General features: G+C 45.1%; 1 protein-coding gene across 3 annotated transcripts in view; it reads left to right on the top strand.

Moving 5' to 3' along the window:
* The window catches only part of MTMR12 (myotubularin related protein 12), a 65721-nt gene extending 46232 nt beyond the window's left edge, over positions 1 to 19489 (top strand). The window contains exons 9-16 of one of the 3 annotated variants that reach the window (XM_026506757.4): positions 2098 to 2204; positions 3377 to 3501; positions 5106 to 5184; positions 6622 to 6692; positions 9013 to 9185; positions 12024 to 12191; positions 13143 to 13304; positions 16557 to 19489. In XM_026506757.4, coding sequence (XP_026362542.1) covers positions 2098 to 2204; positions 3377 to 3501; positions 5106 to 5184; positions 6622 to 6692; positions 9013 to 9185; positions 12024 to 12191; positions 13143 to 13304; positions 16557 to 17126 — 1455 coding nt within the window. In that variant the 3' untranslated portion in view covers positions 17127 to 19489. The remainder of the gene's footprint in view (positions 1 to 2097; positions 2205 to 3376; positions 3502 to 5105; positions 5185 to 6621; positions 6693 to 9012; positions 9186 to 12023; positions 12192 to 13142; positions 13305 to 16556) is intronic. The other 2 variants (XM_026506758.4, XM_044387011.3) reach the window with 2 other exon arrangements.
* The last annotated feature ends 8353 nt before the right edge of the window (positions 19490 to 27842 follow it).

Here is a 27842-nt window from a genome sequence, read left to right as displayed (position 1 = left end):
ATTTCCCCTCTCCTTTTTAAAAATTAAACAGGATTAATAAGCCGTGATTCTTGTCTGTTATCAAGACATTTATTACTAAGACACAGAAATTACACATATTACAATAAGAGAAAACATGCTTTTTGTTAAATTCCAATGAGAAGTCTGTCTTTGACTAAGAATTTTGCTTGTTTTCTATTTATTTTTTTAAATAGAGAACAGTAAGGGAATTGCCTCAGATGAGATAAGTGTGGTTGTGCCCTCAAAAGAAAATAAGTTATTAACGTCTGAATATCACCAAGAGTCAACACTTTCTACTCCAGGAGAAGAGAGAAAAAGAATAAAGGACACATAATTTCTTAGAACCTGTCACCTGGTCATAGCTAAGAGTGTCTCTCCCCTTTATCCAAGTTAGCTGCACCAACTAGGGACACAGGATTGCTTGGGCATTCAAAGTACCGTCACCCTTGGCAGAGGGCTAGAAACTGTGCTGGTTTCTGTACATTGCTTAGCATGTACGTTGGAAAAGGGAGAGGGAGGACAGCAAAGGGCCCTTTGATTTGTCTCAGTGTCCTAACACTTCCAAACTCATTTTAAATCTTAAAGAGTCAAAGTACGGCTTGGTCCTGAGAAGGGGAATCATTGCTTTTTGGCATTCCCTAGGACAGTTCAGTGTTCCTCTGTCCTCACTCCCTGGGTGGGGTCATCGTCTCTTCTATGTCAGCTGGCAGCCAGCTGCCATGTCCACAACCCCAGTCTGGCCTTCCCCTCCTAAACTTGTAACCCTCATCTAATGTGCCTTCTGGATATCTGAACGGGTGTCCTGTTGGCACTGGACACCTAATACATCCAGGACTGATTCTGTCCTCTTCCCCTGAAACCCCAAACCAGTTCCGCCTCCTGGCTTTCCAGGTGTAGTGCAGAGTGTCACCTGGACTGTGTGCTTCTCTTGAACCTTGTGGCCCCAGCGTCTGCTGCTATCATGGCTGGTGTATGGTTTATACCATTCCTTGCAGATGAGTAGTGAAAGGTACCATCTCTGTGTAGCAGAATTATAAAAGGCACCTTCTTCTCTAGGTTAACCTTTGAGCTAAGGCTGAGGACTCGCTTATTAGCAGAGCGGTGGCTGGCCTCTAGCCATTCTCACCCCTCAATTAGGCCTATATGGGGCTCAAAGTCCATAACTGTACTCACCTGCCCCAACCAGCCTTGCCCTCTACTCCGTGCTGGGCTGTACTGACAGATTACTTTGTCCCAAGATCAGTCCTCATTTCCTTTCATTCTTGCAAAACAGAGCAAACAAACAAAACCTCCCACTGTAGCCAGAAAAGTGCCTGAACGCCTGAACCTGTCACTAATGGTCATTCATATGATTTCTTCCTCTTTTGCCTTCCCTTTGTTCCTTGAAATTCTGTTCTCCTTTACCACATCCTGCCTTTTATTATGTTTGTAATTGTATTTCCCTTTTGAGAGTATAAACTCCTTGAAGATAGACACATGTCTTAGCCCTTTTCCCATTGTCTTTACGTAGCGCACTGCCTTGCATGTACAGGTCTTCTGTGTTGAATAGCCAGCTTCCCCTCTTTCTAGTGTGAACTTTCTGGTGACAGGAGCTGCCCTCTGCTTGCCATTCGGCCTCGTCGGAATGCTGCAACTCGGAGTGCAGCTTGAGGAGGTTATTTGGAGTCTCTAAGCCTCAGTTTCTTGCTGTTGATGGGGTTAAGGATCTTACCTTTCTCAGCACGTGACTGAGAATCAAATGGGTTAGTTGACATAAGAGGCCTGAGCGAGTAAGCTGCGCTCTAGTGAGATCTGCCGTGCTGATAATGGTGGTGACGCCATCGTCTAGGCTCCCAACACTGAAGCCACGTCAAAAGATGTACATTAGACCATAAGCAAGGCTGAGTGTGACTATCTAGACCTGGTTTGTTTTGTTTTAAGACTAAATCCGTGTTTTTCACTGTACATAACTACTCTTTGGCTTCACAAAATTGAATACATCCAGCCATGTCTTAACTGAAGTGAAACATTTCCCTGTATGAATTTAAATGCTAAGCTTACCTGTCTCCTGCTGGATTGTGTATGTTATAGCTGAAAAACCTTTATTCCCCTTTGCAGATATGGTGTTGGTCCTGCCACAATGGATGTGCCCTTTTGAAAATGTCAGCACTGCCCAAAGAACAGGATGATGGCCTTTTACAAATCCAAAAGAGCTTCTTGGATGGGTCAGTACTATTCTACATTTTGTTACTGGCTAGCTCAGCTCTTGTTTTCCCAGAAGCAGGGAACAGCTTTTTTTTTTTTGAAGATTTTATTTATTTGAGGTAGAGCAAGAGAGAGAGAAAGTGAGCACAAGTGGGGGGAGTGGCAGGCAGAGAGAGAAGCAGGCTCCCCATTGAGCAGGGAGCCCGATGCAGGGTTGGATCCCAGGACCCCAGGATCATGACCTGAGCCAAAGGCAGACGCTTAACCAACTGAGCCACCCAGGTGCCCCAGGAGCAGCTCTTAATAGTATGTTCACCCCTGTTTACCTGCTGACAACTTAGTGCTCAGGAATACCACATAGAATGATGGGTTTTTGTTTGTTTGTTTTTAAGATTTTATTTATTTATTTGAGAGAGAGAGAGCAAGCACAAGTGGGAGAGGAGCAGAGAGAGAGAACAGACTCCCCGCTAAGCAGGGAGCCCGATGCAGGACTTGATCCTGGAACTCTGGGATCATGACCTGCTCCGAAGGCAGACACCTAACGGGTTGAGCCACCTAGGCGCCCCTAGAGTGTTGTTTTTAATCATTTTGAAAGGAGTGTCATGTGGCTGGTTCAAATGGTAGAGGACGCCCCTCTTGTGAGTTCGAGCCCCACACTGGGAGTAGAGATTACTGGAAAAAAATAAACTTTAAAAAAAGTTAACTTTGAAAGAGTCAGTATAACGTAATCATTAAAAATGTCAAGCGCATTATATTTAGAGATGCATGCCAAAGTATTTAGGGGGAAGTGGCATGATGGCTATAGTGTTGACAGTGGTCAAATCCAGGTCATGGCCTATGTCACTGTCCTTTAATACACGTTTGAAATTTTTCAAAATGCAGAAAAAAACCCCAAGTGGATGAATTAAAAACAGAAAAGAAGACGACTTTGAGGTTACATTTCCTTGGGTTCAAATCACGGCTCTGTCAGTTTATAATCTTCATAATCTTGGGCTGGGAAGTGCTCTGCACGCTTCCATTTCCACCTCTGCCTACTGGGGACAGCAGTCCTGTAGTGGCTACTTTGTCGGCAGGGATTAAATGGAAGATACCTACACACACAGTTCTGGGCACATAGTAAGTGCTCAGGACAAATAAGCTATTTCTAATTCACATCTGCTCTTCTAATCTCACATTACTTTTTGATACCTAGGATTTACAAGACTGTCCACAGGCCACCCTATGAAATTGTTAAAACTGAAGACCTGTCAAGCAACTTCCTGTCGCTGCAGGACATCCAGACTGCATACTCTAAATTTAAACAGCTCTTTCTGATAGGTGAGAAGAATGCTGAGTAAAAACTTCACGTGGATCAGGTGAAAGTTGGTGCCTTTGCCCTGGGCTTTGTTGGCACCAGAGACTCGTGGCTATGAGGGTTGATGTCGTGGAGGGAAGGGGCAGGCTGGCAGCCAAGGGCCCGTGGCGTTGCCACGTCCGCCCCTCACTTCTCTCCAGGCTTTTGCCCCGCTGCCCCTTCTCGTGACCATGAACACAGGCCCACCCCTCCTCTTCTCTCTGTCCCCAGCACCCCAGTTGCCCAGATGTGAACACTGGGACTTCTTCCCTTAAAAGTTGTGGGAACGTGCAATGCCAGTGTTACCAGTGTCATTGGCTTGCTCACAGTGATTTAGAAAATGAATGGTCTGTTTGTTTTCGTTGGTGGCTTATTGAATGGACCTCCCCGCCCCCGCCCCAAGAGGAAATATCTTTTTTCTTTTCTGATTAAGAAGAAATGGACAAAGTAGGAAATGAAATATGTGCATTCCAGCCTCCCCCACTTCCCTACCCAGGCTGCCCACTATGAACAGTTTAGGACTTGAATCCAGTCTAACCAGTTCAGGTATCTATTCTCCTCATTCTTCAGAGTTTGTATTACCATCTGAAATTGGTCACCCTTACATGTAATTTTTCCTAACTTGGACTTTTTAGCCAACTAATTTAGGATTCATTCATTCAGCTGACGTTTGTGGAGTTTCCACTAAACTCACTGACTATGGAGGCATTTGAGATAAAGGTGAATATGACACCCAGGGACACAACAGTATCCACCTCTAAGGAGAATACACTCTGTTGTGTGTTATAAAATAGATTTATAAAAAGCAGGGACCTGGTGGAGAGTGATACACTGCACTAGTTTGTTGTTTTTCGTTTTTTGGGTTTTTTTGCAGATCTTAAATTTTGGGTACTCGGCGCGTTCCGAGGAACTTCTCTAGTAACAAATGGTAGAAATGACCCCTGAAGTACAGTCTCCACTGCACTAGTTGTTGCAGGACTGTGATTCTGCACTTCCGTTCTCATCTTCCAGGACTTGCAGAGGTGTCTGCCTTATCACTGATTTGAGTTTGTGACTTTGACATGTCTTAGATATCCATGAAATGCAGGGCTCTCTGTATCAAGGTGGGTGGGGGGATGGTGTAGAAGTGAGGAAGGAGAATGTGTTCATGTATTTAGGATTCCAACAGAAGCCAGGTCTCCCGCTTTGGGCTGCCTGGCATCAGAATGTATCCTGTTGCGTTTTCCACTACTAGGAACAGTATAGCCTGGGAGCTGACCATTTCTGAGTAAAACATGTTACTCTCCTTGTTAAGTTAAAAGGTGGACTGTGACTTTTTATACATACTGTGGGGCACTTTTTATTTGAGCAATAAAAATCTAAAAAATCCATTTTTGACTGCCACCCCCCTTCCAGGGGCTTATAGTTCAGACACCATTTCAGCTGAAGTCTGGAAATGTCCATTGCTTGCTAGTGGAGATCTGTGCTTGGAGTCTGCTTCAGGCCCGGGACTGACTCTCTGAACGGCACACTTGAGTAGCACAGATTTTTGGTGGCAGATGTGGAAGAGAACAGTGATCTGACTTCTTACTCTTTTTTCCTTTTTCAGATAATAGTACCGAATTTTGGGACACAGATATAAAATGGTTTTCTCTGTTGGAAAGCAGCAGCTGGCTTGACATAATCAGGTATTTCAAGCCATTCTTTTGCTCATGAATTTTATAGTTCTCTAATTCAAAGTAGTAAAACAAATTGACAAATAATTTAACCGTTAACTGTTCTTGGATCACATGTTCTATTCAGGACTCAGCTGGATTTTACATGTTATGTATTCTGTGCACATTTGATCTGAATTTATAGACATGCTACCTGCTCAGAAAGAGATCTCTGTCGGCTCTAGACTAGACATTGAAAGGCTGCAGAAAAGGGGGCGTGGCAACCCAAGATCCTAACTGAGGCAGCAGTGCCAGCCTCTGAGCAGGAACCCGGGTTGCGAAGGGGAGGGATACTGACTTTTTACTAAATACCTTTTTGAATTATGTGTCTCGTTTGTATATTCCCTATTTAAAAATGATTTCAGGGCACAATCCCAGGACCCTGGGATCATAAACTGAGCTAAAGGCAGATGCTTAACCGACTGAGCCACCCAGGTGCCCCCCTTTTTTTCATAACTTTATGGTTAATCTCAATTAGTAGTTTTGGGTTTTGGAATTAGGTTGAGAGCCCCAGAGACAGAATTATATTCCCTTCCCTACTTCATATTTTGAATAGCTCCTCTCAGTTGCCATTAAGTAAAGGAGAGGGCAAAGCGAGGCACAGAACAGAAATGATCAGGGGTGTGAGAATAGCTCTGACCCTAGGAGTCTTTTGAGGAAAGAGAAGAATTCTTCCCTTGACCTGGCACAGCATCTCTCTCAGTTCTGCCAGTGAGGTTTCTGGAACGGAGCCTCAGCCCTCCAAACCCTTATTAACAAATACATTTTGAAGAGCCTGCCACATGTCCCATAATTTGAATGTATAATTGCAAACAGTGATAAATGTCATACAGAAAAGAACCCTTCGTTATGTGGGGTGGGCAGAGAGCCAAATGAAGAGTCGGCCAGGAGAGGCGCCCCTGCAGGCAGGGAACAGCGTTGTGAAGCCCCTAGTTATAAGTAGAGAACAGTCAAAGCTGTGAAAGGGATAGTGTATACAGAGACAAAAGGGATTTCTGGGCATACTGAATCTTGTCAGCCACACTGGCGCGCCTGGCAAGTGACCTTGAATTAAATGATGTGGGCGTGCAGCACAGTTTCTGATGTGGGCATTGGCGGCTCTTACTAGACTCGGGCCAGACTCAGGCATGAGTTCTCAGTAAGAGTTTATAGTTTAGAAATCATCTAGGAATGTTTTAACATCAGTTTTGGGATTCCCTTCTGAAATTTTTCAGTTTCTAATTGGCAAATGAATGTCTTGCAGTACCTGAATAGTGTAAATGGTAATTTGCTTCTTTACTGGAGGATTTCAAGTGGAAAAACAAATGAGATCGTTTCCATTAGTTTTCAGTTTTCTGTCTCTAAACTTCTCCTCGTTTTGATACCAACCTCAGGAACTAACGCCCCTTTTCTTGTCTCTTTCCAATTTAGACGTTGCCTGAAAAAAGCAATAGAGATTACAGAATGTCTAGAAGCACAAAACATGAACGTTCTTCTTTTAGGTAATATATTTAAAGCGCAAAGAGTGGTTTTCATTTTCCTTCACTGGAGATTCAATTTCTGTATACGCAGCTTTATGGAATTGTCTTATAAAAGGAGTGAGCTAGTGTAGAAATCCTTCCCATTCTTTTCTACCCTGACCTTGGAATGCTTTGCGTTTGAGGTCAGTGTTATAGTTTAAAAATAAATCCTTCATTTAGAACTTGGCAGATCTATTTGCAGCCCAAGAAGGAATTGTTTGGTATCTTCACCAAAGCTCACATTTCCAGTGCTTTGGATTTTGTTTTATATTAACTCAGTTTGGTTAAAGTTAAAACCTTTTGATAATTCCTTTTATATAAAGAAACGCATAGATGGTTTAATTGTTATTTTTATACCTTTGTGTTTGACAACCTTGTGCAGTTGCCATAGAAACTTTGTGGGTCATGATTTCCTTTTCCTCAGTGGGCTTAACTTGCTACACTTGCCAATAGGACATGAACATTCAGAATGTGTAAAAACAGGTGTAAACTGCTTTTTTTTTTAAAGGTTGTTGCTGAAATTGGTTAGATCTGAGCTAAAATATTACGTTTGCTGTTTAGAATATTTTAAACTTCTTATAGACCTGCACTTCCAATTCAGTAGACCATCTCACACTTTCATACCCTGAAGCTTTTACCATTGCTCTGATGCGCTCTATGACTGCTGAAATTTAGCCTCTTTGGGTAGGCTGGCCATCTCACACTTTCATACCCTGAAGCTTTTACCATTGCTCTGATGCGCTCTATGACTGCTGAAATTTAGCCTCTTTGGGCAGGCTGGAAAATGTGTCTGACTGGGGCTTCTGTACCACCTGATACTGGCTCACTGACTTCAATTTGAATACATTTATTGAGCACCTACCATGTGCAGAGCTGTATACTTCTGCCTTCTAGAAGTTTACAGCCTAATGAGAGAGTTGATGTAAGCGTGTTATTGAAAAAGACCTAAGACCAGTGGCAGAGGAGTACTGAGTAACTGGTGCAAGGGAGGAGGGGGTAGATTGGGGTCTAAGAGGCAGAAGTACCCAGGGCCAGACAGACGGCACTAGTCAGAGTTGCATAAAATGAAATCTGGATCTTTGAGGTGTGAGAAGTCACTCGCTCCCAGATGGACGACTGAGTTGTCTCATCTGAAATCTCCTTTTCTAGCCCCTCTTCCTGTTACCCACACATGTACTATTAATATCCTTCAGATGCAAGAAGGAAGATTCCCTTAAAAATGAAACTTGTTTCAAAAACTGGTAGCACTCCATAGACAAAACTGTTTCTTTGAAGTCCATGTGTTCCCGTAGTTGAGACTTGTCTCCTGGGAGAGAAACAGAAGCTCAAGCCTAAGCCTGGACCTGTAGTGCCTCATGGTTACAGGATCAGAATGAGAGTTTTCATGGTGGAAACACCCACCTACTTAGAATTCATTCTCAAGTTTCTCTCCCTGCGCCGCTCCTAGCACCGTCATCCTCACGGGCATTTTTAAATAGCAGCTTGAGTTGCACTTCTTTGTGTAAAGGGGAAACCATGAGGATGTAGGCCCTAACTTTTAGGATCTGAAAACTCTAAGGCAGATGTATGGATGGTCATGTGTGCTCTTATTTGCTGTGAGTCCTAAATGCTAAACAAGTGTATGAACGGAATTTTTGTCGTACAGGTCTTGTACGGTGTGCTCTGAGGGTGGGCATGTGGTAGTAGACTGAGGAGAGTTTCTCCTCCAGGCTAGACAGAGGGAAGCAGGCACCTCCGTGCTCTCAGATAGAAACAGAAAGAGCTGTGGAGCTGGGAATAAGGGAGTCCAGAGATACCATACTTCCTCCAGAACAGAGGGAGTGCAGGAAAGGAGCTCCGAGGTGACTCTGAGAGGCAGCCGAGCTGGGGAACAGTGGGTCCAGTGAGGACTTTTGCTTTGACACAGCAGCCGGAAGAGGTTTGAAGTAGGTCTGTGAAGCCCAGCAGGCCGCCGTCATGGGTATGGCTCTGCCCTCGTGTGGCACGCCGGGATGCCCACGTGCTGACAGTGGACTTGGCATGCCGCGTTTCATGCATTCAGTAAGCACATCCATGCTTAGTGCCAGAGTAGGCTGGAACCTGTACGAGACTGGCCAGAAGCAGCTTGTCTCTCAGTCTGAAAACACTGCCCTGTTTCCCCCTGGCCCTCTCCTTCAGGAAAGTAGGGCTTGACTGTCAGTTAGCAGGCGGACTTTGGTTTGGGGAACCCTGCCATAAACTGTGCAAGAGCAAACGCTCTGGGCGGCTTTTAATAACTTCACACTCTTCTGCCTCTTTGTACTGGTGCTGGGGCCCCTCCCAGAGGAGAACGCTTCCGACCTCTGCTGCCTCCTTTCCTCTCTGGTGCAAGTGATGATGGACCCCCACTGCAGAACCAGGGTTGGTTTCCAGAGCCTCGTCCAAAAGGAGTGGATCATGGGCGGGCACTGTTTCCTGGATCGCTGCAACCACCTCCGTCAGAGTGACAAAGAGGAGGTGAGTGTCCTCCTCGCAGATCTCTTATTTACTACCTGTCTTCAGGTGGAGGGCTACTGCTTACAAAGTAGGTGCTGAGAGCTTTACATCGGAAACCGGGGATGTACTGTATGGTGACTAACATAATATAATAAAAAATCATTATTAAAAAAAAAAAAAACAAAGTAGGTGCTGATGGGCTTGTTAGGAAGGCTGTGTTCACTGCACCGTTTGATGACTCTGAATGCTTTAAACAGTATTGAAACCCTTACCTGAGGAAAGGGATCTTAGTGTGTTCCGATCCTTCTCTGCTAAATTGTGTGCACCAAGGGTGGATATTTATTTCATGGTGGGAATAACATCGGTTTGTAAAACTTGAAAATTAATTCAGAGAGGCTCCTACAGTTTCCGTTAACTTAGTCTTTGCAAAAAAAAAAAAAAAAAATCCGCTATATAAGTTTCTTACAGAAAATACATAACACATGAATCTTTTCAGAATAAAGCATGGGGTTATGTTAATGCCATCATTACCAGGACCTTATCGGCTGTGTATGTCCGCTGTGAACACAACCTCTTCTGCTTCTGGCCATGTGAATTGCTCCACACCTCGACCCTGAGTTCAAGCGTCGGAGAGTTTGCTTTGTAGTTTAGTTAGCCCCCAAACTGTGGTGTACTTGTCTCAGCTGCAGCTGTGCAGACTCCTTTGGCTGCAGTATTAATGATTGTAGAAGGTAAAATGAAAACAGCTGAACTTTCTTTAATTAAGTCACCTGTGAAGTTCCTGTATTCTAGGAGCATGACTCATGGCTGTTCTTACTCCAGATAATAAATGTGTCTGTGGTGGGAACAGCTTGGCCAGCGTGCTGTGGGAATAGAGGGCCATGGTTTCTGCCTTCCAGGTCTTGGTGTGTTCCTGGAAGACCCCAGCTTCTCAGCTAGGCCTTGAGGTTTTTTTCAGGCCTGGTCTCTGCTCATCTGTGTCCTATCAAGCTGAATGGAAATCACCATTTTCAGTCTTAGAATGGACTTTGCCTTTCTGAGGAACTTTGCAAGCTTAATGGGACTCAAATAAGATGATGGGCAGAGAGAGCTGATACTTTGTGGGGAAGACTATATTTTGGATATCTTGAGAAAGTTAGAACTGACAGGTACTGTGTCTGTGGGGAATAAGTCCAAGAGCAGATCCAGCCTGATCTGCTTTCACCCAGCCTTTGGAGAAGTCACCCAAACTGAGTCCATCTTCCTGACTCTACAGTAAGGTTCAGATATTTTCCACTCTGTTTAAATGATACATTGAGCAGAAAATGAGGTGTGAAATAAAGTTGCCATATAGGGGCGCCTGGGTGGCTCAGTCAGTTAAGCATCTGTCTTCTGCTTGGGTTGTGATCCCAGGGGCCTGGGATCGAGCCCACATCGGGCTCCCTGCTCTGCGGGGAGCCTGCTTCTCCCTCTGTTTGCTGCTCTACCTGCTTGTGCTCTCTCTCTGTCAAATAAATAAAATCTTTAAGAAAAAAAATATAAAAATAAAGTTGCTATATAAACATTTCTTAGCATCTCAACATCAACATGTTGGAGTTGTTGGTTTTTCTTTTTCTTCTAATATGTGACGACTTTTATTTCATTTCTTAAAGTTTTTAAATTTGTTTTTATTTTTAAGTTTTTAAAATTATTTTTATTAAATATTTATTTATTTGAAGGGTGGGGGCAGAGGGAAAGGGGAGTGAGCAGCCCAAGCAGACTCCACACCAAGCAGGGAGCCTGACCTGGGGCTTGGTCCCACGACCCCGAGATCAGGACATGAGCCGAAACTAAGAGTCAGTTGCTTAACTAACTGTGCCACCCAGGTACCCCAGTTTCTTAAATTTTTAAAATTATATTTTTATACTTGAGTTTAGTTGACACCATACTGAAGTTTTGGGGTTTTTTCTTTTTTTAAAGATTTTATTTATTTGACAAAGAGAGACAGCGAGAGAGGGAACACAGGCAAGGGGAGTGGGAGAGGAAGAAGCAGGCTTCCCGCCGAGCAAGGAGCCCGATGCGGGGCTCGATCCCAGGACCCTAGGATCATGACCTGAGCCGAAGGCAGATGCTTAATGACTGAGCCACCCAGGCACCCCTCCTCTCTTCTGAGCTACATGAAGTGTGGGCAGTCTTCATAAGGTAGAGGCCGTGATATGGCTTGTCTTCCCACCAGTCAGGGTCACTGGCACTCAGAAGGATAAACATTTTGTGAATGACAAAGCTCCCTAGGAAAACTATCTCTGCCATTAAAGGGCTTGCCTCTGGGTAGCTAATAAAAGAGGCTCTCAGTTTAAAAAATCTGTACATTTGTGAAAAAAGCTTAGAAACTCACCTTTGCTGCTTCTGCCTTCTTTCCCGTCCTCTTTCTCTTCTGCACCGTCTTTGTGGGGAGTGGGAAATGGAATATTGACAATTCAAAATATTTGAGTAGTTTTTTGGTACTATAATATACAAATGAGAAGAATGGAACTCTTTTCGGGAGAGATAACAGTTTCGCTTAACTGGGGTTCAAAGTGCTCCCTATCATCAGAATCAGGTGCAAATGCTCATCTGTCCATGCTTGTTCAGTACTGAGATTTTACAGATTTCATCTTTGAGATGTCTTTTACATAGATCAGTACTGCCGAGTACTGATATTAATGGTAGATACAGGCGTGCAACTTCAGTTGAGCTTATTCATTGCTTGGAATGGGATGGCATCTGCTGTTTGTTTCCCAGAGAGCGTAGTGCCCAGAAGTGGTTATTCCACAACTGTTGAGACGGCCGCCCCTGAACTCGGGACAGCTGGCCTTGGGCTTCTAGTGCCTGCTCAGTAATACGTGTCTTGTTTTCACATAGGTTCCTGTGTTCCTGCTTTTCTTAGATTGTGTCTGGCAGCTGGCACACCAGCATCCCCCAGCATTTGATTTCACGGAGACGTACCTGACTGTGTTGTCAGATAGTCTGTACATACCTATTTTTAGCACCTTCTTCTTCAATTCGCCTCATCAAAAAGACACTAACATGGTAAGAGTCCCTCTTAGGAACTTGTGCATTAAAGAAGCCCCAACTCACAAGTAGATTGCAGTAGTTTTGATGATAAAAATATTTGTGTAATACTATATACTGGGCCCTGTTTTGAGTGCTTTCTGGGGATTGATAATTCTTACAGCACCCTGTGGGGTCTGCATTCTTACCCTGAGGTGCTGAGGCACTGAGTGGATGAGTAACTGGCCCAACGCCACACAGTAAATATTGGAGCTGGGAGAGCAAGTGCTGGAGCTGAGGAATTAAGCAAAATTAAACGTCGTTCATTGTAAAGATGGTCAGCCTTCTCTTCCATTTACCTGATGCCTGGAGTTACTCTGAAGAAAATGGAGATGAGGCAGAGCAGGGAAGCTAGGCTTTTACTTTCCATCTTAAACTCCCTTTAGTCTCCCTTGAGGCCTCGCTCCTGTGAGTTTTACTTTCTAACCAGGCTAAATGCCTCTGGCCGGCTTTCTGCTGGCCCGCAGGTTTGCCTGAACTGGCCCTTTGGGAGCGGTTTTACCAAATTCCTCGGTGAAGTGGGGCACAGAACCTGGGCTTCCGGTCACACAGCCTCAGTTCCAGATCCCAGCCTCATCACTCACCAGCTTCAAGACCTCAGGCAGTTCACCTCAGTTTTCTGAGCCTCAGTTTCCTCAAATATAAAATGTGAGCAGTAGTGACTTCACAAGGTTGTGGTGAAAGTGCCTATCAGCGGCTGGCACGTGGCCCACTGGAAAATAATGTGACCGTCTTCCCTCTCTCCCTTCCCACCCAAAGCCTTAAGTGAACAACCACGGACAGCCGCAGCCTTTAAAAAAGGAGGAACCCATGAGTGTTTGGTCTCAGGGCAGGGCAGGAGCGCCCTTCCTGGTGCGTGTCTCTCAGCATTGTGGGCTTGCTCTCCTCAGCCCCCCTGGAAGCCGTCGTGACCTGTGCTTGTTTTGGCAGGGTAGGGAAAGCCAGGATACACAAAGCAAGCCTTTGAATCTGCTCACCGTGTGGGATTGGTCCGTACAGTTTGAACCCAAAGCCCAGATGTTGCTCAAAAACCCTCTTTATGTGGAAAAGCCAAAACTGGACAAAGGCCAGCGGAAAGGAACGCGTTTCAAAGTAAGATGACCACATGTCTTACCCCCTTCATCTGCCCAGAGATCCCCATGTATGCAAGGAGAAAAGTTACATATAGATTCTGTAAACAGTCTGCAGAGTCAAGGTTTGTGGTGGGCAAACTGTCAGGGCCCGTGAGAATCATTTGCTTTCAGCACATCGGCCTTCGCCTTGATGAGACATGGCCATTTGCTGAATGTCCCTGGGGATGTTACTGCCAAGACAGTTGTGCTGCATGGGATCATGGGTACCCCCTGCCTGAGTGTGGTTAGCAGCGTGAAAGGAGCATTGATTGTGGGTTTTGCTCTGTCTGTACTGGTTCGGGTCTTCAATAGCAAGACCTTCTTTCATGAGCTGTATCTACAGTTTGCTCTTTTCGGGACTGCACAGTCTCCAGTGCCGCTCCCCCCCTGTACTGACGTAGCACAAAAGCAGCCGCAGACGGCACGTAAGCAGATGGGCATGGCTGTGTTCCAGTATTAACAAAAATAGGCCCTGGGCCTGATTGGGCCATGGGCTGTCCTTTGCTGACCCATGCTATAAACCAAAAATGTCACATTATTGGGATATCCCTTCAGATATTTGTTACTGATCGTAAGTTATTAAAACCCCCAAGTTCCCTAGATGAGAAATGATTTCCATGCCATCTCTTAGCTCTGTCTCCTGGCCTGGAGTTTCCCCCCACCAGACCCCACAAAAGGGAAAGCGGTGGTGGTGAATCCCAAGTCAGCATGTGTCTCTGCCTTCTCCACTGCCCTACTTCTGATCCTACCTGCTGTCCAGGGAGCCTGGCCTGTCCTGGTGTGGGAGGTGCTCCATTCTAAAGAGGCTTGGGGGCCGGCCAGGTGAGCCAAAACCCGCATTGGCAGAAGATGCCAGCTGCTGAACAACTTAGAACTGTTGCTTTACTCTTTCAAGGGTCCTCAGGGCCGGGGTGGATGTTTCCCCTCCCAGTTTAGTCTTTTTCCTGCCAGCTGGACCAGAACTGCCCTGAGCTCCAGAACAGCCTGGGCAGAGGTCAGTTTTTCCTCAGTGTGCTGTGCCCCCTGGTGGCTGCATGCACACTTCTCACCTGTTCACCATCTCAGAACCGCCCTGGGCCAGAGGGGCAAGGGACCTCAGAGACAGGTGAGGCCTAATCCCATATTTTGCATGGGAGGAAACTGAGGCTCCACCTTGCAAGACTGGATTTCATTTCTGTGCTCAGATCCAGTTTTTCTTAATGTCCCTTCTCCTTGTAATCAGGAGCAAATGGTCTAGGCTCCAGGAGCTGACTGGTGCGGGAAGTTTGAGCCAGAGGGCCAGAGAATTTAGATTGTATTAGCTAAAGCAGAGTTGGAGCTGGGGCAGTTTTGAAGGAACTTTGAAGCCTTTGTGTTAGGACATCATGTGTTGGGCTTCGGGCCCCTTGCTGAGAGGGCAGATGGCCTTGGAAAAGTTCTGTAGCAAGTAAAGAGGCTGTGGCTGACCAGCATGAAGCACTTCTTTTGAATTATCATCCGAGGTGGCGGGGCCCGCTCAGGCGTGCCATGTCAACCTCAGCCTTGACCAGGCATGCCACTCCCACCCTGCCCTTCCTGAACCTGCCGTTCACTTAGGGCTTGAGAGTAGGGGCTTCCAAGACAGTGGAGTTCTGTGAAGAGCCCAGTCTCTGGAGCCAGACTGTATGTAAAACCGCGTTTAGCACTTTATAGCTGGGGTCTTTGTGTATTATTTAATCTCTGTGCCTTGGTTTCCTCGTTTGTAAAACAGGGCAGGAACAGTGACTGGGAGAATTGGCCAGGTCGATGCATGTAAAGCACTGAGCACAGAACCCGGGAGGCAGTAAATGCTCAGTGGCTGTTTGCTTCCACCTGTGTACCGTGGTCCCCCACCCCAGACTGAGTCCCTTTGACCCCTGGGGAGGAGAGAGGCCGGGTGCTGACTCCTGGCCTTTGGTGCTCCTACCCCAGCTGGGAAGTCAGAAGTCCTGGTCGGCTCTGAGTTGTGGCATTGTGACTGGTTTGGCATATATATATATTTTTTTTTCCTTCTTTTTATATATTTATATATATATTATATAAATATATTTTAAAGATTTTATTTATTTATTTAACAGAGAGCGCACGGGCACACACACAAGCAGGGGGAGTGGCAGGCAGAGGGAGAGGGAGAAGCAGGCTCCCCACAGAGCAGGGAGCCGACGTGCGACTTGATCCCAGGACCCTGGGATCATGACCTAAGCTAAAGGCAGACACTTAACTGACTGAGCCACTCAGGCACCCCTCTTCTTTATATTTTTATTGTTATTCTGTGTTCCATAATAAAGAACGCTTTTTTTCCCATAAGGAAGAACCACTGGCAGGAATATATTAGAGAGTTATAGGGCTAGCCTGCCCATAAAACTGTTGACTTCTTATTTCAATCGGACACCTCAGGAGCAAAAGAGCTGGGGAGAAACGTGTCTCCCGACATGCTGATCTCTTCGTTGGGCCTGGGGGTCCTTGTAACCTTTTACCTCTTTACCCATCTTCACAGCCCCGTCCTGGTGCTCCTCAGTTGAGAACACCTTGCTTTGGCTGCAGGTAGAATTATTGGGGAGGAAAATAATGTAAATGCTCTTACATTTTCTACTCGGCGCAGCTTGTCAGGCAAGAACATCTGGCCAATTTAGCCAGTTCCTCAAATTCCTTCTGCTACCACTTGTCTCTTTGTCCAAAAGAATCTTTATGACATAGGCTTGAACTCCCACTGGCTGCCTGGTAACCTGCAAGTGTAGTTCATTAAGCGATAAGATCTTCAGGAAGTCAGCACTGCATCCTCACAGGTGTTCAGAACATAGAAGAAACATTTTGCTCTCATCAAAAAATAAATAGACCTCATACCCAGACGTCCCTAAATCGGCAGCCTATCTTGAGTTAAACTTGTTCTTCAAAAGTACTTACTGTGTCTGGGCCAGGAGAGGAGGGAGTAGAAAGCTTCTCTTTCTGTCATAACCCACCTTTCTGCACAGTTCCATACGTGCCTGGTTTCACCGATTTGTTTATAAAAGCGATGTGCATCTAACGTTTGTATCATGGAATAAACAAGAACCCCCCCCACCATGTTACTGCTTTTTAATGATTTTTCATTCACACAGCAGTTCTGTTTTCTCATGACTCTTGTTAAAGCAGGATTATGGCCCCCCCACCCCTGCTTTTTTGTTTGTTTTTTTGAGGAGCGATTGTAACTGCTCTCAGGCTAACCAGAGATTTTTATTTGTGTTTTCTCTCAAAGCATCAACGACAACTTTCTTTACCACTCACCCAATCTAAATCGTCTCCCAAAAGAGGATTTTTCAGGGAAGAAACAGATCATTTAATTAAAAACCTTCTGGGCAAGAGAATTAGCAAATTAATTAATTCTTCTGATGAGCTGCAAGACAACTTTCGAGAGTTCTATGAAAGCTGGCACAGCAAGCCCACGGACTACCACGGTCTGTTGCTGCCTCACATCGAGGGGCCAGAAATCAAAGTCTGGGCCCAGCGCTACTTGCGCTGGATTCCAGAAGCCCAAATCCTGGGTGGTGGCAGAGTAGCCACCATGAGCAAACTCTTGGAAATGATGGAGGAAGTTGAGCACTTACAAGAGAAAATTGACGAGAGACACCACAGCCAGGGGGCCCTTCCGGCAGAGGCCCCCTCATTGCTGAGGAGCTCTGCTCGCTTGTCCTCTTTGTTTCCATTTGCTCTGCTGCAGCGACACTCCTCGAAGCCAGTCTTGCCCACCAGTGGCTGGAAAGCTTTGGGTGATGAAGATGATCTGGCCAAACGAGAAGATGAGTTTGTGGATCTGGGGGATGTGTGAGTGTGCTCAGTGATTGTGAAGGAGGAAAGCGGAGGGCTGGGACAGGAGTCGAACACATGTGATCTCCGGCTTAGTGGAGAAGCTTACTGAAGCTTCCTGCTGCAGGGGGTGGCGAGGCATTAGTCCAGGGCTCTGTAGCAGGAATCCTGGGGCTTCAGGAAAAGAGCTGGTTCTTGTGTTTTTTTTCATGCTCCTGAAAGACTATGCAATTAAAACCATATCGCTAGTATTATTAATTGAAAGGAATTACTACTTGACCCATAATAGAACTGTGGCCATTGTCTGATGCGTAAGTATTATACAGAACCTGCAGTGGTGGGTTTACTACTAGAAAGGGCTTTGGTCAGACATTCTTGGACTTGATACTTACTTCAGATCTTTTCTGTGCCAAGATAATTTATCTGGTCGTTGGGAACAGTGTGTGTCTCTCTACCCATCTTAGTTTGGAGGAAGTTCAGCTTTATTCGATGTGTGTATGGCAAATTGAAAGACTCACATAGAGGTATTAAGATGTATGGCATTCATGTAAACCATAGCATTTTTCCTTTCTACATCCTCTTGCCTGAGAAGAGCTGGGGAAATTCCACCCTTGTCACCCATCCTGACATTTCCAGCCATCCCCCCTCCTGCATAGGCTGTGTCACTTTGTGTGAGGCTGGTGGACTAGTCGACCAGCCACACTGCCCTTTCCGTGTGCTGACAGCTCCAGGTCTCTCTGCCCACTCTGTACCCCTCGCTGCCGTCCCCCCGCACTCCCTGCTGTGGTGCACGGAGTCCCAGGATCTTGCTGCTAAATCTGTTGGTTAAACTGGGGGAATCTCTTTGGTTTGCCCAAAGGAGCTCCCATTCTTCTGGAACCTCTTCAGTGTTAGAAAGTGCTTTGCCTTTTTCTAACAGTGTGCCGAGGCTTGGGACCATTTGTGACCACAGTCCGCCGCCGCAGCCCTCACACAGTCTCCCCGAAGTCTCTGTAACCGCGCAGACACGAGCAGTGTCACTTCTGAATGTGGCTTTCATAGGGAAGCCACGAAGCAGGAATATCAGAGGTGATGGTTCTCCTACAGTACCTCAACGATTTAAAAGCCATAGAAGAAACTTGATTATGCCTGGTCACCTTGGACCTGCTGTCTAATGGTATATATATTTTTAAATGCAGGAAAGTACACTTTTAAGGACCAGTTTTTTCTTTCTCAGTGGAACCCTGTTAAATCCCACAAAAGGAAGGGGGAAAACTAATGTTAGAATGTTTCAAACTGAATGTTTGCCTTTTATATACATTTGCTCTCCCGTATAGATCCCGATTTGAATGCTACATGTTTAGAAAAAGTTCAGTTGCTTGAGGGCAATAAGAAATTTTGAAACTATCGACAAAGAAGTTTCTCAGTTTGCACTGAATTGTCTTTTTGTATGTACAAGAAATTGCTTTGCTCTTCTCCCCGTTCCATGTTGACACATGAGCCAGGTTGGTCTGTTAAAATGACAGAGGTTGAGGAGAGGGCAGGATTCATGTATTGGGGGCCAAACGCATGTCTGGTCTTGGTTGCCTTAAGAGTCTCACTAGTGAGTTCAGTGTTAGGCTTGCAGTAGGGATTTTAAAAATACACTAGTTCATTAGCTACCTTAACGTACGTTCTGTGGGCCTTCTTAAACTAGCACTAACCTCCACTTCTCTGCCCCACTGCCTCCCAAATACACTATGGAGCTATTTTTGTTACCATATTATAACGTGAATATTTATACAGTAGCCTCTTCGATCTTAGAATCTTAGTAATTTTCATTCCAAAAATGCTCGGTGTGATGCTTTACACTCCACAAAGTATGGTTTAAAGGCACAAGGTCATGGCCCTTGTCATAGCAGTTGAATGTGCATTGAAATATTTTTCTATGATTTTTTAAAAAAAAAATTACAATAGAAAAATAAGCTGTTGTAACATGTAAGGTCATGACAATTTATGTATTTATATTTGAAATCAGATTTCTATAAACTTGTATTTGTGTACAGAATTCTCAGTGGGTTTATATATTGTGACATTTTTATTCAAGATTGAGATATGGATTATGCTTAACAGTAAAAGCTGAAATGAGACCATTTACTTTGTTTAAAATGCTGCACTGTGCAAGTTTGGAAATGTACATTAATTTACTGTATATAATATCTTGAGTTTGTTTATACCTCCAAGTTTTTACACTGAAGATAAATTAGCTTTAAAAACATTCAAAACTTTTTTTTTTAAAGGGAATAAGCTGTTGGGCTATTATCTGTATAAATGTGCTTTCTATTTTCCCAATGTACATGAAAGTTTATACTTGTATCTCACTGCATCATATCTGATTGCAGAAATTAAAGCACAATTTACAAGCAATACTGTATTCAATGTGGTCGATACGTGTGGAACAATTTCATTCATTCAGTGTGTGTGTGTGTGTATGTGTGTGTGTTGGGTTGAGTTCGTTGGTTAGTTGGTTGGTTGGTAGTGGTGGGGAACCAACAACCACATAAATATTTTAAATTTTAGGGGCATCTGGCTGGCTCAGTCAGTAGAGCATGCGACTCTTGATCTTGGGGTCATGAGTTTGAGCTCCACGTTGGGTGTAGAGTTTACTATAAAAAAAATAAAATTTCATGTGGGGATGAAATACTATGAAGAACAATAAAATAGGGCAAATAAAGGAAAAGGGCTTTTTAAATATGTGGAATAAAATACTGCTACCTCTTTGCTTTTGAGGGCATATATAATATGAGAAGTCTGTTTTATTGCTGAAGGAGATCTGAGTTCAGGTAAACCGTGAAAGAGAAAAGGTTTTATTTTTCCTTCCAGAGAGGAGAAATTAGCTGGCAGAATGAGAATGGTGTGTGACGGTAGGATTTTTTTCTAATTTGTTTGGTTTAACACTTAGTAGATCGAGACCTATCACTTAATGTTTGTTGGGAGAGTTCTATTTCCTTGACCTTTCCTATCTGCCATCCCTTCCCCTTTCAGGGACAGGAGAAGATGTCCCCCTCCTCTGCTTGCCTCCTGTTATGTCTAGCCAGGCCTAGCTCCTGGTCACCAAGCCAGCTCTGAAACATCCTTGGAACTTAATAAGCCCCCATTGCTACCACATTCTTTTCATGGTTCTTCGATAACTATTAAATTCCTGAACAGTAATTAGGACCCTATAGATGAGCAGATTTTAGTCCTGTTTTCCACATTTCTTTAATAGCTCTTGGACTTTGGGTGGACTTGGCGGTCTCTTCTGATTTTGCTTGTTCCTTGGTCTCCAGGTGAGGGCAGTGGGGGGACTTGTGGGGGTGGGTAAAGAGTGGGACATACTTCATCTGATGTGAAACAGGATTGGGCAGGGGCTCCTCCATGTCACCTCCTGTGCTGGAAGGGGACTCGGGGGCAGAGGAAGCCTGGACTGCAGCCTGTTTTCCAAGCCCCTCCTGTGCTGTGGCTGAAGTTGCTCAACAGAAGGAAAGTCTCTTCAGCTGTGCTTGCTGTGCTTAAGCCCCGCTGGGGCTCTAGAGCATTTCTGAAACCAGCCTCGGGGCAGGACAGAGGGGCTGACAGGACCCTCCACCCCCCACCATTGAAGGGGCGGTCTGTATGACCATGGCCTTCCACACGCCCTTCCAACAGCCTCCCCAGGAGCAAATGCTGCCCTGAAGAATATTAGGATGGACGTGGGTGAGGGGAGATCCTGTTTGTGGTGTGGATTCCAGTGTAAGGAGGGCTGTGTATGTTGATAACCAGGCTAGCCATGGGGAAATATCATTTTAAATATCATTTCTAGATTGAAGAGGAAAATCGTTGGAGTGGTGCTTTTATGTTTTTAAAAACACAGACATCTCAGGCGATTCTGTGGTTCAGGCCCAGGTTCTTTCTTTTTAATCCTTCTATTACATTGTCTGCCTCTAGCAATTAAGGGATATGAAGTGTATAATCAGAATGAAAGACACACAGTAAGATTTTCTGGCCTTCCTTTAAGAAAACTTTCCAGTTTGGCTAGCTAGTCCAGTTTTTGTAAAGCAGTTAACTTTTCTTTTTTTTAAATTTAGACTCGAGTGTTACTTTTATAAAAGGCTGTGTGGCTTACTTTTCACCTCCCCCCAACCCAAAATCCAGAATGGAGGACTTTTTTCAAATGATAATTTCGCCAAAGTTTGGGACCCGTGAATGTGGCGCTTATCCCCCGCCCTGAAAGGGTGCAGTGTGTGCCAGTCTTGGGTCGGGCAGGAATGCAGACGGAGCACATTTTCTCCCTCAGACTGCCCCCGAGGACTGGGCTTGGAACACTGCTGCAGTTTCTCTAAGGAGAGCTGAACACAGCCCATCCCAAGACTGTCCAAAGCAGCAGGAGGCATCGCCTGGCAGGGAGACGTGGGGCGGGGACAGGCTAGGAAGGGGCCTTTCGGAAATGAAGGTCGCATTCTAGATCTTTTTTTTTTCCCCTTGAAATGTAACTTACGTACAATGCTGTATCCGTTTCAGATGTACAGTGTATTGGTTGACAAATCTGTGAATTGCTGGATGTTCCCCGTGGTTGGTGTCGTCACCGTCTGTCACCATGCAACGTCATCATAATATTATTGACTATTTCCTATGCTGTACTTTTCATCTCTGTGACTTCTTTTATAACTGGAAGTTTGTACCACTTAATCCCCTTAATTTTGCCTATTCTCCACCCACCTTCCCTCTGGCAACCTCCAGTTCTGTGTATTTAATAAGAGTCTTTGTTTTCTTGTTCGTTCATTTGTTTTTTGATTCCACGTATAAGTGAAATCCCATAGTATTTGTCTTTCTCTGACTTACTTCACTTAGGATCATACCCTCTAGTTCTATCCATGTAGTTGCAGCATTCCGGATCTTGGTAAGAGTTGGGAATATGCAGATGCATGCCAAAACTCGGCAAAATATGTTGAAGATGTGTTGGATTGTGTTTGAATTTTACATTACAAGAAAAAACTAAGCAAATCTCGAATTCTAGTTAATGATACTGCCACCAAATTATTTAGAGAGAAATGTCATGTCTGCAGTTGACTTTGCATGGCAGCAACAATGAGGCGGGTGAATGGATGGGCAGAGGGAGGGATGTGGCCAGTGTGTGATAAGGCAAGTAGAGCGAAATGTCGGTGAGATGGTCTACAGCTGGGTACATGAGACTCCGGTATTCACAGAAGTCTTCAAACTTTGCTGTACTTGAAATATAATAAACATTGGGGAAAATTTTAAATCCTTCAAGAAGTAAGAAACAGGAAAAAAAATATGGAAGTATATTGGTCCTTTATGGGAGAAGAGAAACCCTGTCCTTACCAAATTACCTAGCCACCAGGATATAATGGAACTCAGGGAAGGAATTAGAAATTTCTTGTCCCCCTGCCTTGAGTCTCCTTTTTCCATTTCCATTGTCCCTCTGGGTCATTTTCTGTTACCTGGATCATTATTATAAATTATCTCCTCTGCTTTCAGTTCCTTCTCTTGCTGCCTGCGACTCTCCCTGGGGCAGTCATGCGATGTTTTTGGCTTGGGAAGTTGTAATGGCTGCATCCGTGAGAACTCTGGGTTGCAACAACTTAAGGCAAGAAGAGCAACTGTGTGTGTGTTTGAAGGTTTAGTCAGAGATGCTGAGGCCCCCGGAGTCTTCCCTGAGTGTTCCGGCCGCCCGTGCTCTGCACACCAGCGTTCTCGGCTTCCCCGTCCAAGTGGGATGCAACTCCCGCGGCAGATCGGCCTTCAAGAGACCAGTCACGGTGAAGCTGGACTCTTGGTCCTCATTCCAAAGCCTGGAGAAGAGAGCCTGGGCCGGCCGGCTGCGGGCAGGGCTTTGTGTCGGACCAGGGCCACCCCCTCCAGCTCCGAGGGTCGCCCGCGTGTCCTCCCAGCGCGTGCTCGGGCCGCCGCTCACTGCCCACCCACGGTGGCACGCTCCTCCTTCTGGGTCGGGTTCTCAGGTTTTTAACAGTATCAGTGCCACATTTCTCGGTTTCTCTAAATTCGCTCTGGCCCTGGCCCCCAGCAGACGCTGCGTGCTGTAGTGGTTGAGGAGCCGGGCTCTCTGCCTCTGGACCCCTGACGTGCGGCTTCGGAACGGCGGGACTTGGGCAAGCTCTCCGTTTCCTCCTCTGCAGGATGGGGCCTTCCCAGACCCCCTCCGTGAAGCGCTGGGCGGTTGGAGAGCAGTTCCTTTTAGTGTCCGTCACACCGTAAATGCACAATAAATGTTAGCTAGGAGTGTATTGTGTGTGCGGTCGTTGAGATACTTCATGTAAACGGAGAGGGGTGCGTGTGTGTGTGCGTGCGTGCAGATTTAATCTCCAACCCAGGAGCAGTTAGCGTGTGAAATACCCTGAACAGGAACCCAGGTTCCAAAGGCGGCCCATGAGCACTTCAGATGTTTTCAGGATCTACCTCAGAGAATTTGTTGAGCAGCGTTAAGAATCCTCTCTGGGATGTTAAGAATCCTCCCTCTCTCAGTGGTAAAATGAGTGGATGCTTGGGCGCTCTGGTTGGCTAGGAATCTCACAGAGGCCCCATCTTCAGACATACAGGATAAAAATCCGTCAGGCCCAGCAGCGTAAACACTTTGGAGCAGAGCACGAGCTCTAAAAACGCCATTGGTCCCATGACCTCCGCATCACCCCACGGACTACAGGGTCTCATTGCATCGATCTTGGGAGTGAAACTTTCATGCCAGGTCCTGGCCTGAGGACAAAGAGAGGGACTTCTCCCACAACCTAAGTACAGGAAACATGACTGTTTTGCGCTATTACTCAGTGTGCATACATCTATTAATTTGGGCCAAAGGCTGGCTTTCATTATGAAACGCCATCTGCTAAGGCGATGGTAGTCATAGTGCCAGGGAGTGATAGCCCCTTCCTACCTCTAACTTCCAGAAGCTCCTGACATTTACCGGAAGAGCATCACAATTGCTCTGTAGCCAAATTGACAGTTCAACTCATGGCACTCTACCAGATTGACTGAAAATGTAATCGTTCTATGTAGTTAGATTTACTGGATATCCAACCATAGTTAAATCGAGGGGACTTATTCCTTACAGTTGTACAGGAGTCTTAGGGTATGGGAAGCCTGCTTCTGGCCTTTGGTCCATCACGGCTGCAACCCAGGGTCTCCTAGCCTGGGCCTTAGTTTGCATTCCCTCGGTGGCCAATTCTGAGATAAAAATTAGGGTGCAAGGAGTTTATTTGTTGAGTGATCCTGGGCAGCACAGAGTGGGGAAGTAGGACAGGAAAGCGACACAACACAGAGTACCGGAATGAGCACATTGTCACTGTGGCAACCGGCACTCGACCCCGACGAGGACCCTCTGAGAGACCATATGAATGGGGGTGCGTGTTGGTTATACCATATCTCTTCTCCCTTGACATTGTCTTGTGGAAATTCCTCTAGATCCGATGGTAGAGTTCTGGTGCATTCTTATGTAATAACTGCTCAGAGAGCATCCACACCAGATAAATTCCCTGATTTCTCCCTCAAATTCCGAATGTGGGACTGCTTTTGACTCCCTTCTTTATAAAGGAGTACCATTTCTATATCCTCAAAGCCTGCGGACATTACTAAATGCCCTTCCTATTTCTACCAGGAAGTTGAGTTTCACCCTGCCTAAGAGTTTCTGGTTACAGGACCTGATTTCCCAGAATTCTTGAAGATCTAACCCGGCACTGTCTCCCTGGCCTCACAGGAAATGGCAAAATTAACTAGATGATTAAATGATTCAATCCTTACTGTAAAGTTGAAATTTTTACTTAATTGAATCAAATCATATAAGAATCACACAGTGTTTCAATTCACAGAGTACCTCTATATTCATCATCCAATTCCAAGAATCCCTGCCAACCCTTCAAAGTGCAACAACATTCTCAAGTGTGCGGCACCACCCCCAAATCCTCCAAGCTACAGAGCATGGGGAAAGGACAGCAAGAATTCAAGAAATAAATGTTTTGTGATTTAAAAAAAAAAAAAAGTTAAAAGCCAAGAAATTAAACAGCTTCTGTTTGCAGTAGGTGGTGAGAAAAACGTAATGTAGCACATACCATTTCCTGCCTTTGCATAACCGGTTTGAAGTATAGTTCTGAGTGAGCGTATTCAAAACTTGTTGGTTTTCCTCGCAATAACATGGCATAGGGAATAAGGGCTCAGTGTGCTGTAGACACAAGGAGAGCTTATCCTGGACTGACTCAGGCAGAGAGGAGCCAAGCTGTCAAGACAAAAGGCAACTTAGACACGTGAATTCCAGCATGACATGATGGCGGCTCAGTTCACAGATATAGTTCTGTGGCTGTACCCCAAGGACCCACATTTTGGGGTACCTCTCAACTTAGACCAGGTGGTTGAGGATATTTGTGACTTGCAGAGACGACAGGCTGTGTGGTAGGAAGCTGTCCTACAATTGCAAGTTCCTTCCTTCCTTCCTTCCTTCCTTCCTTCCTTCCTTCCTTCCTTTGGTAATAGCTTTATTGAGATATAATTCACACACTATACAATTCACCCCTTTAAGGTGTACAATTCAGTAGTTTTTAATATAGTCACAGTCACACAGCCATCACCAGAATCAATTATAGGACATTTTCGTCACTTCAAAAAGAAACCTATACCCTTTAGCTATGACTCCTCAACCCTCCTGCTCTCCAAGCCTTAGGCAACCACTAATAAATCTGTCTCTCTATATTTGCTTATTCAAGTGGTCTTCTGTGGTGGATTTCTTCCACTTAGCATGTTTTCAAGGCTTATCCATATTGTAGCATGTATCAAAATTTTATTCCTTCGTATGGCCTAATAATAACCTCTTATATGGATACACCATATTTGGCTTATCCATGGATCAGTCTGGACAACTGGGTTATTTCCACCTCTAAGCTAGTATGAATAATGCTGTCACAAGTATTTGTATGTAAGCTTCTGTGTGGACATGTGTTCTCCTTTCTCTTGGGTATGAATCTCGGAGTGGAATGTCTGGGTCAAATAGGAGCTCTTTGTTTAACTTCTTGAGGAACCGCCAGACTGTTCTTCAAGGTGACTGCACCACTTTATATTCCCATCAGCAACATATGAGGGTTCCAATTTCTCCACATCTTGCCGGCACTGTTTATTACCTGGTTTTTCACCCTAGCCATCCTAGCAGGTATGAGGTGGTATCCGTTTTATTTTTCATTTGCATTTCCCTGATGATTGACTGATGGTGTTGAACATCTTTTCATGGGCTTGTTGGAGATGTGTCTGTCTTCCTTGTAGTTGGAGAAATGTCTGCTCGGACCTTTTGTTCATTTTTTAATTGTATGGTCCTTTTGAGTCAAGAGTTCTTTATATATTCTAGACACAAGTTCCTTATCAAATTTATGACTTGCAAGTACTTTCCCCATTCTGTGGGTTGTTTTTTCACCTTTTTGATTGTCCTTGCAGCACAAAAGTTTAATTTTGATGAAGTCCTTTTTTTTTTTTTTTTTTTAAGGAGGCTCCACACCCAACACAGAGCCCAACGTGGGGCTTGAATTCATGACTGTGAGATCAAGACCTGAGCCAAATCAAGAGTCGGATACTCAACTGAGGAAGCATTCTGGTGACCCTGATTTGTTTTTTATTCTTTGGTTGCTTGTTCTCTGGGTGTCATATATAAGAATCCATTGCCAAATCCAAGGTCACAAGGATTTACCCCTATGTTTTCCTACGAGAGTGTTACAGTGTTAGTTCTTATAATTTAGATGTTTCATTCGTTTGAGTTAATTTTTGTATGTGGTATGGGGGCAGTAAAGGTCCAACTTCATTCTGTTCCATGTGGATATGCACGTGAGTTTCTTTTTGAGCCCTCTCTTTTCATTCTGGCTGTGGTAGTTAAGGCTATTTTGATTAGAGCCATCCTGTAGGATACAGAAGTGATGTGCGCAGGCATTGTGACCCCACTGTTTAATTTTTGACCCAGTCAATACATGTTAAAGAAGCTGATTCAGGAGGACATACATTTAGACTATTTGGTCTCAGATTTTTTTATATTATCATAAAAGATCAGCTTTGATATTTGTAAATAAAGCCATCACTGGAGATGAAATGGGCAGTTTTTTTGATAAAATAGGAAGGAAAATTCTCCCTAGCTCTGTGGCTCTAATTTAGCATTGTTCAGGGAGTTCGTGGCTCCTGGCTCACACTCCTGCCACCCTTGGCTTCCCATTGCTTTATCCCGTTATTTTCCCCCCGTCCCTCCTATGACCGTGGAAGACTTGGCCTTCTTCTATTTATATGGAGTCCCTGCACCTGTGCGCTGGCTGCCATCACTTGTTATCTGCTCAGGAACCTCTGCTCTCTATTAACTTCTGTCTGTCTGGTCCTTTAGTCTCTACTGATCCTGCCCATCAGTATTTTAATGCCTCTAGCTTGTTGCAAGACTTGCATGCCTTGATCCTATTTTCCCCTCAACCTGTGCTCCCTACCTCCATGCCCTGCCCTCCACCAGCCAGCCAGACTCCTTGAGACAGTCCTCTTTACTTAGGTTTTCACCGTCCCCCCTTACACTCACTTCTCAGTCCACTGCAAACTTCTGAGTCCATTGTCCCAAGGCCCCAGTGAGGTCCATGCTACCAAACACTTTTTGGTTCTCATCTTGTCTACCAGTGAGGACTAAGCATGACAAGCCAAGAATAAGGAAATTGGGAAGGCCACTGTCAGTGACCTTACTTGACTCCCTCAGCGGTCAGTGCTATGGGTCATTTCCTCCTTCATGAAA

Source organism: Ursus arctos, unplaced genomic scaffold, assembly GCF_023065955.2.
Source record: "Ursus arctos isolate Adak ecotype North America unplaced genomic scaffold, UrsArc2.0 scaffold_15, whole genome shotgun sequence".
In the NCBI taxonomy this organism is placed as follows: domain Eukaryota; kingdom Metazoa; phylum Chordata; class Mammalia; order Carnivora; family Ursidae; genus Ursus; species Ursus arctos.
Note: the sequence above shows the minus strand (reverse complement) of the source record. Positions and strands in the feature narration are given on the sequence as shown.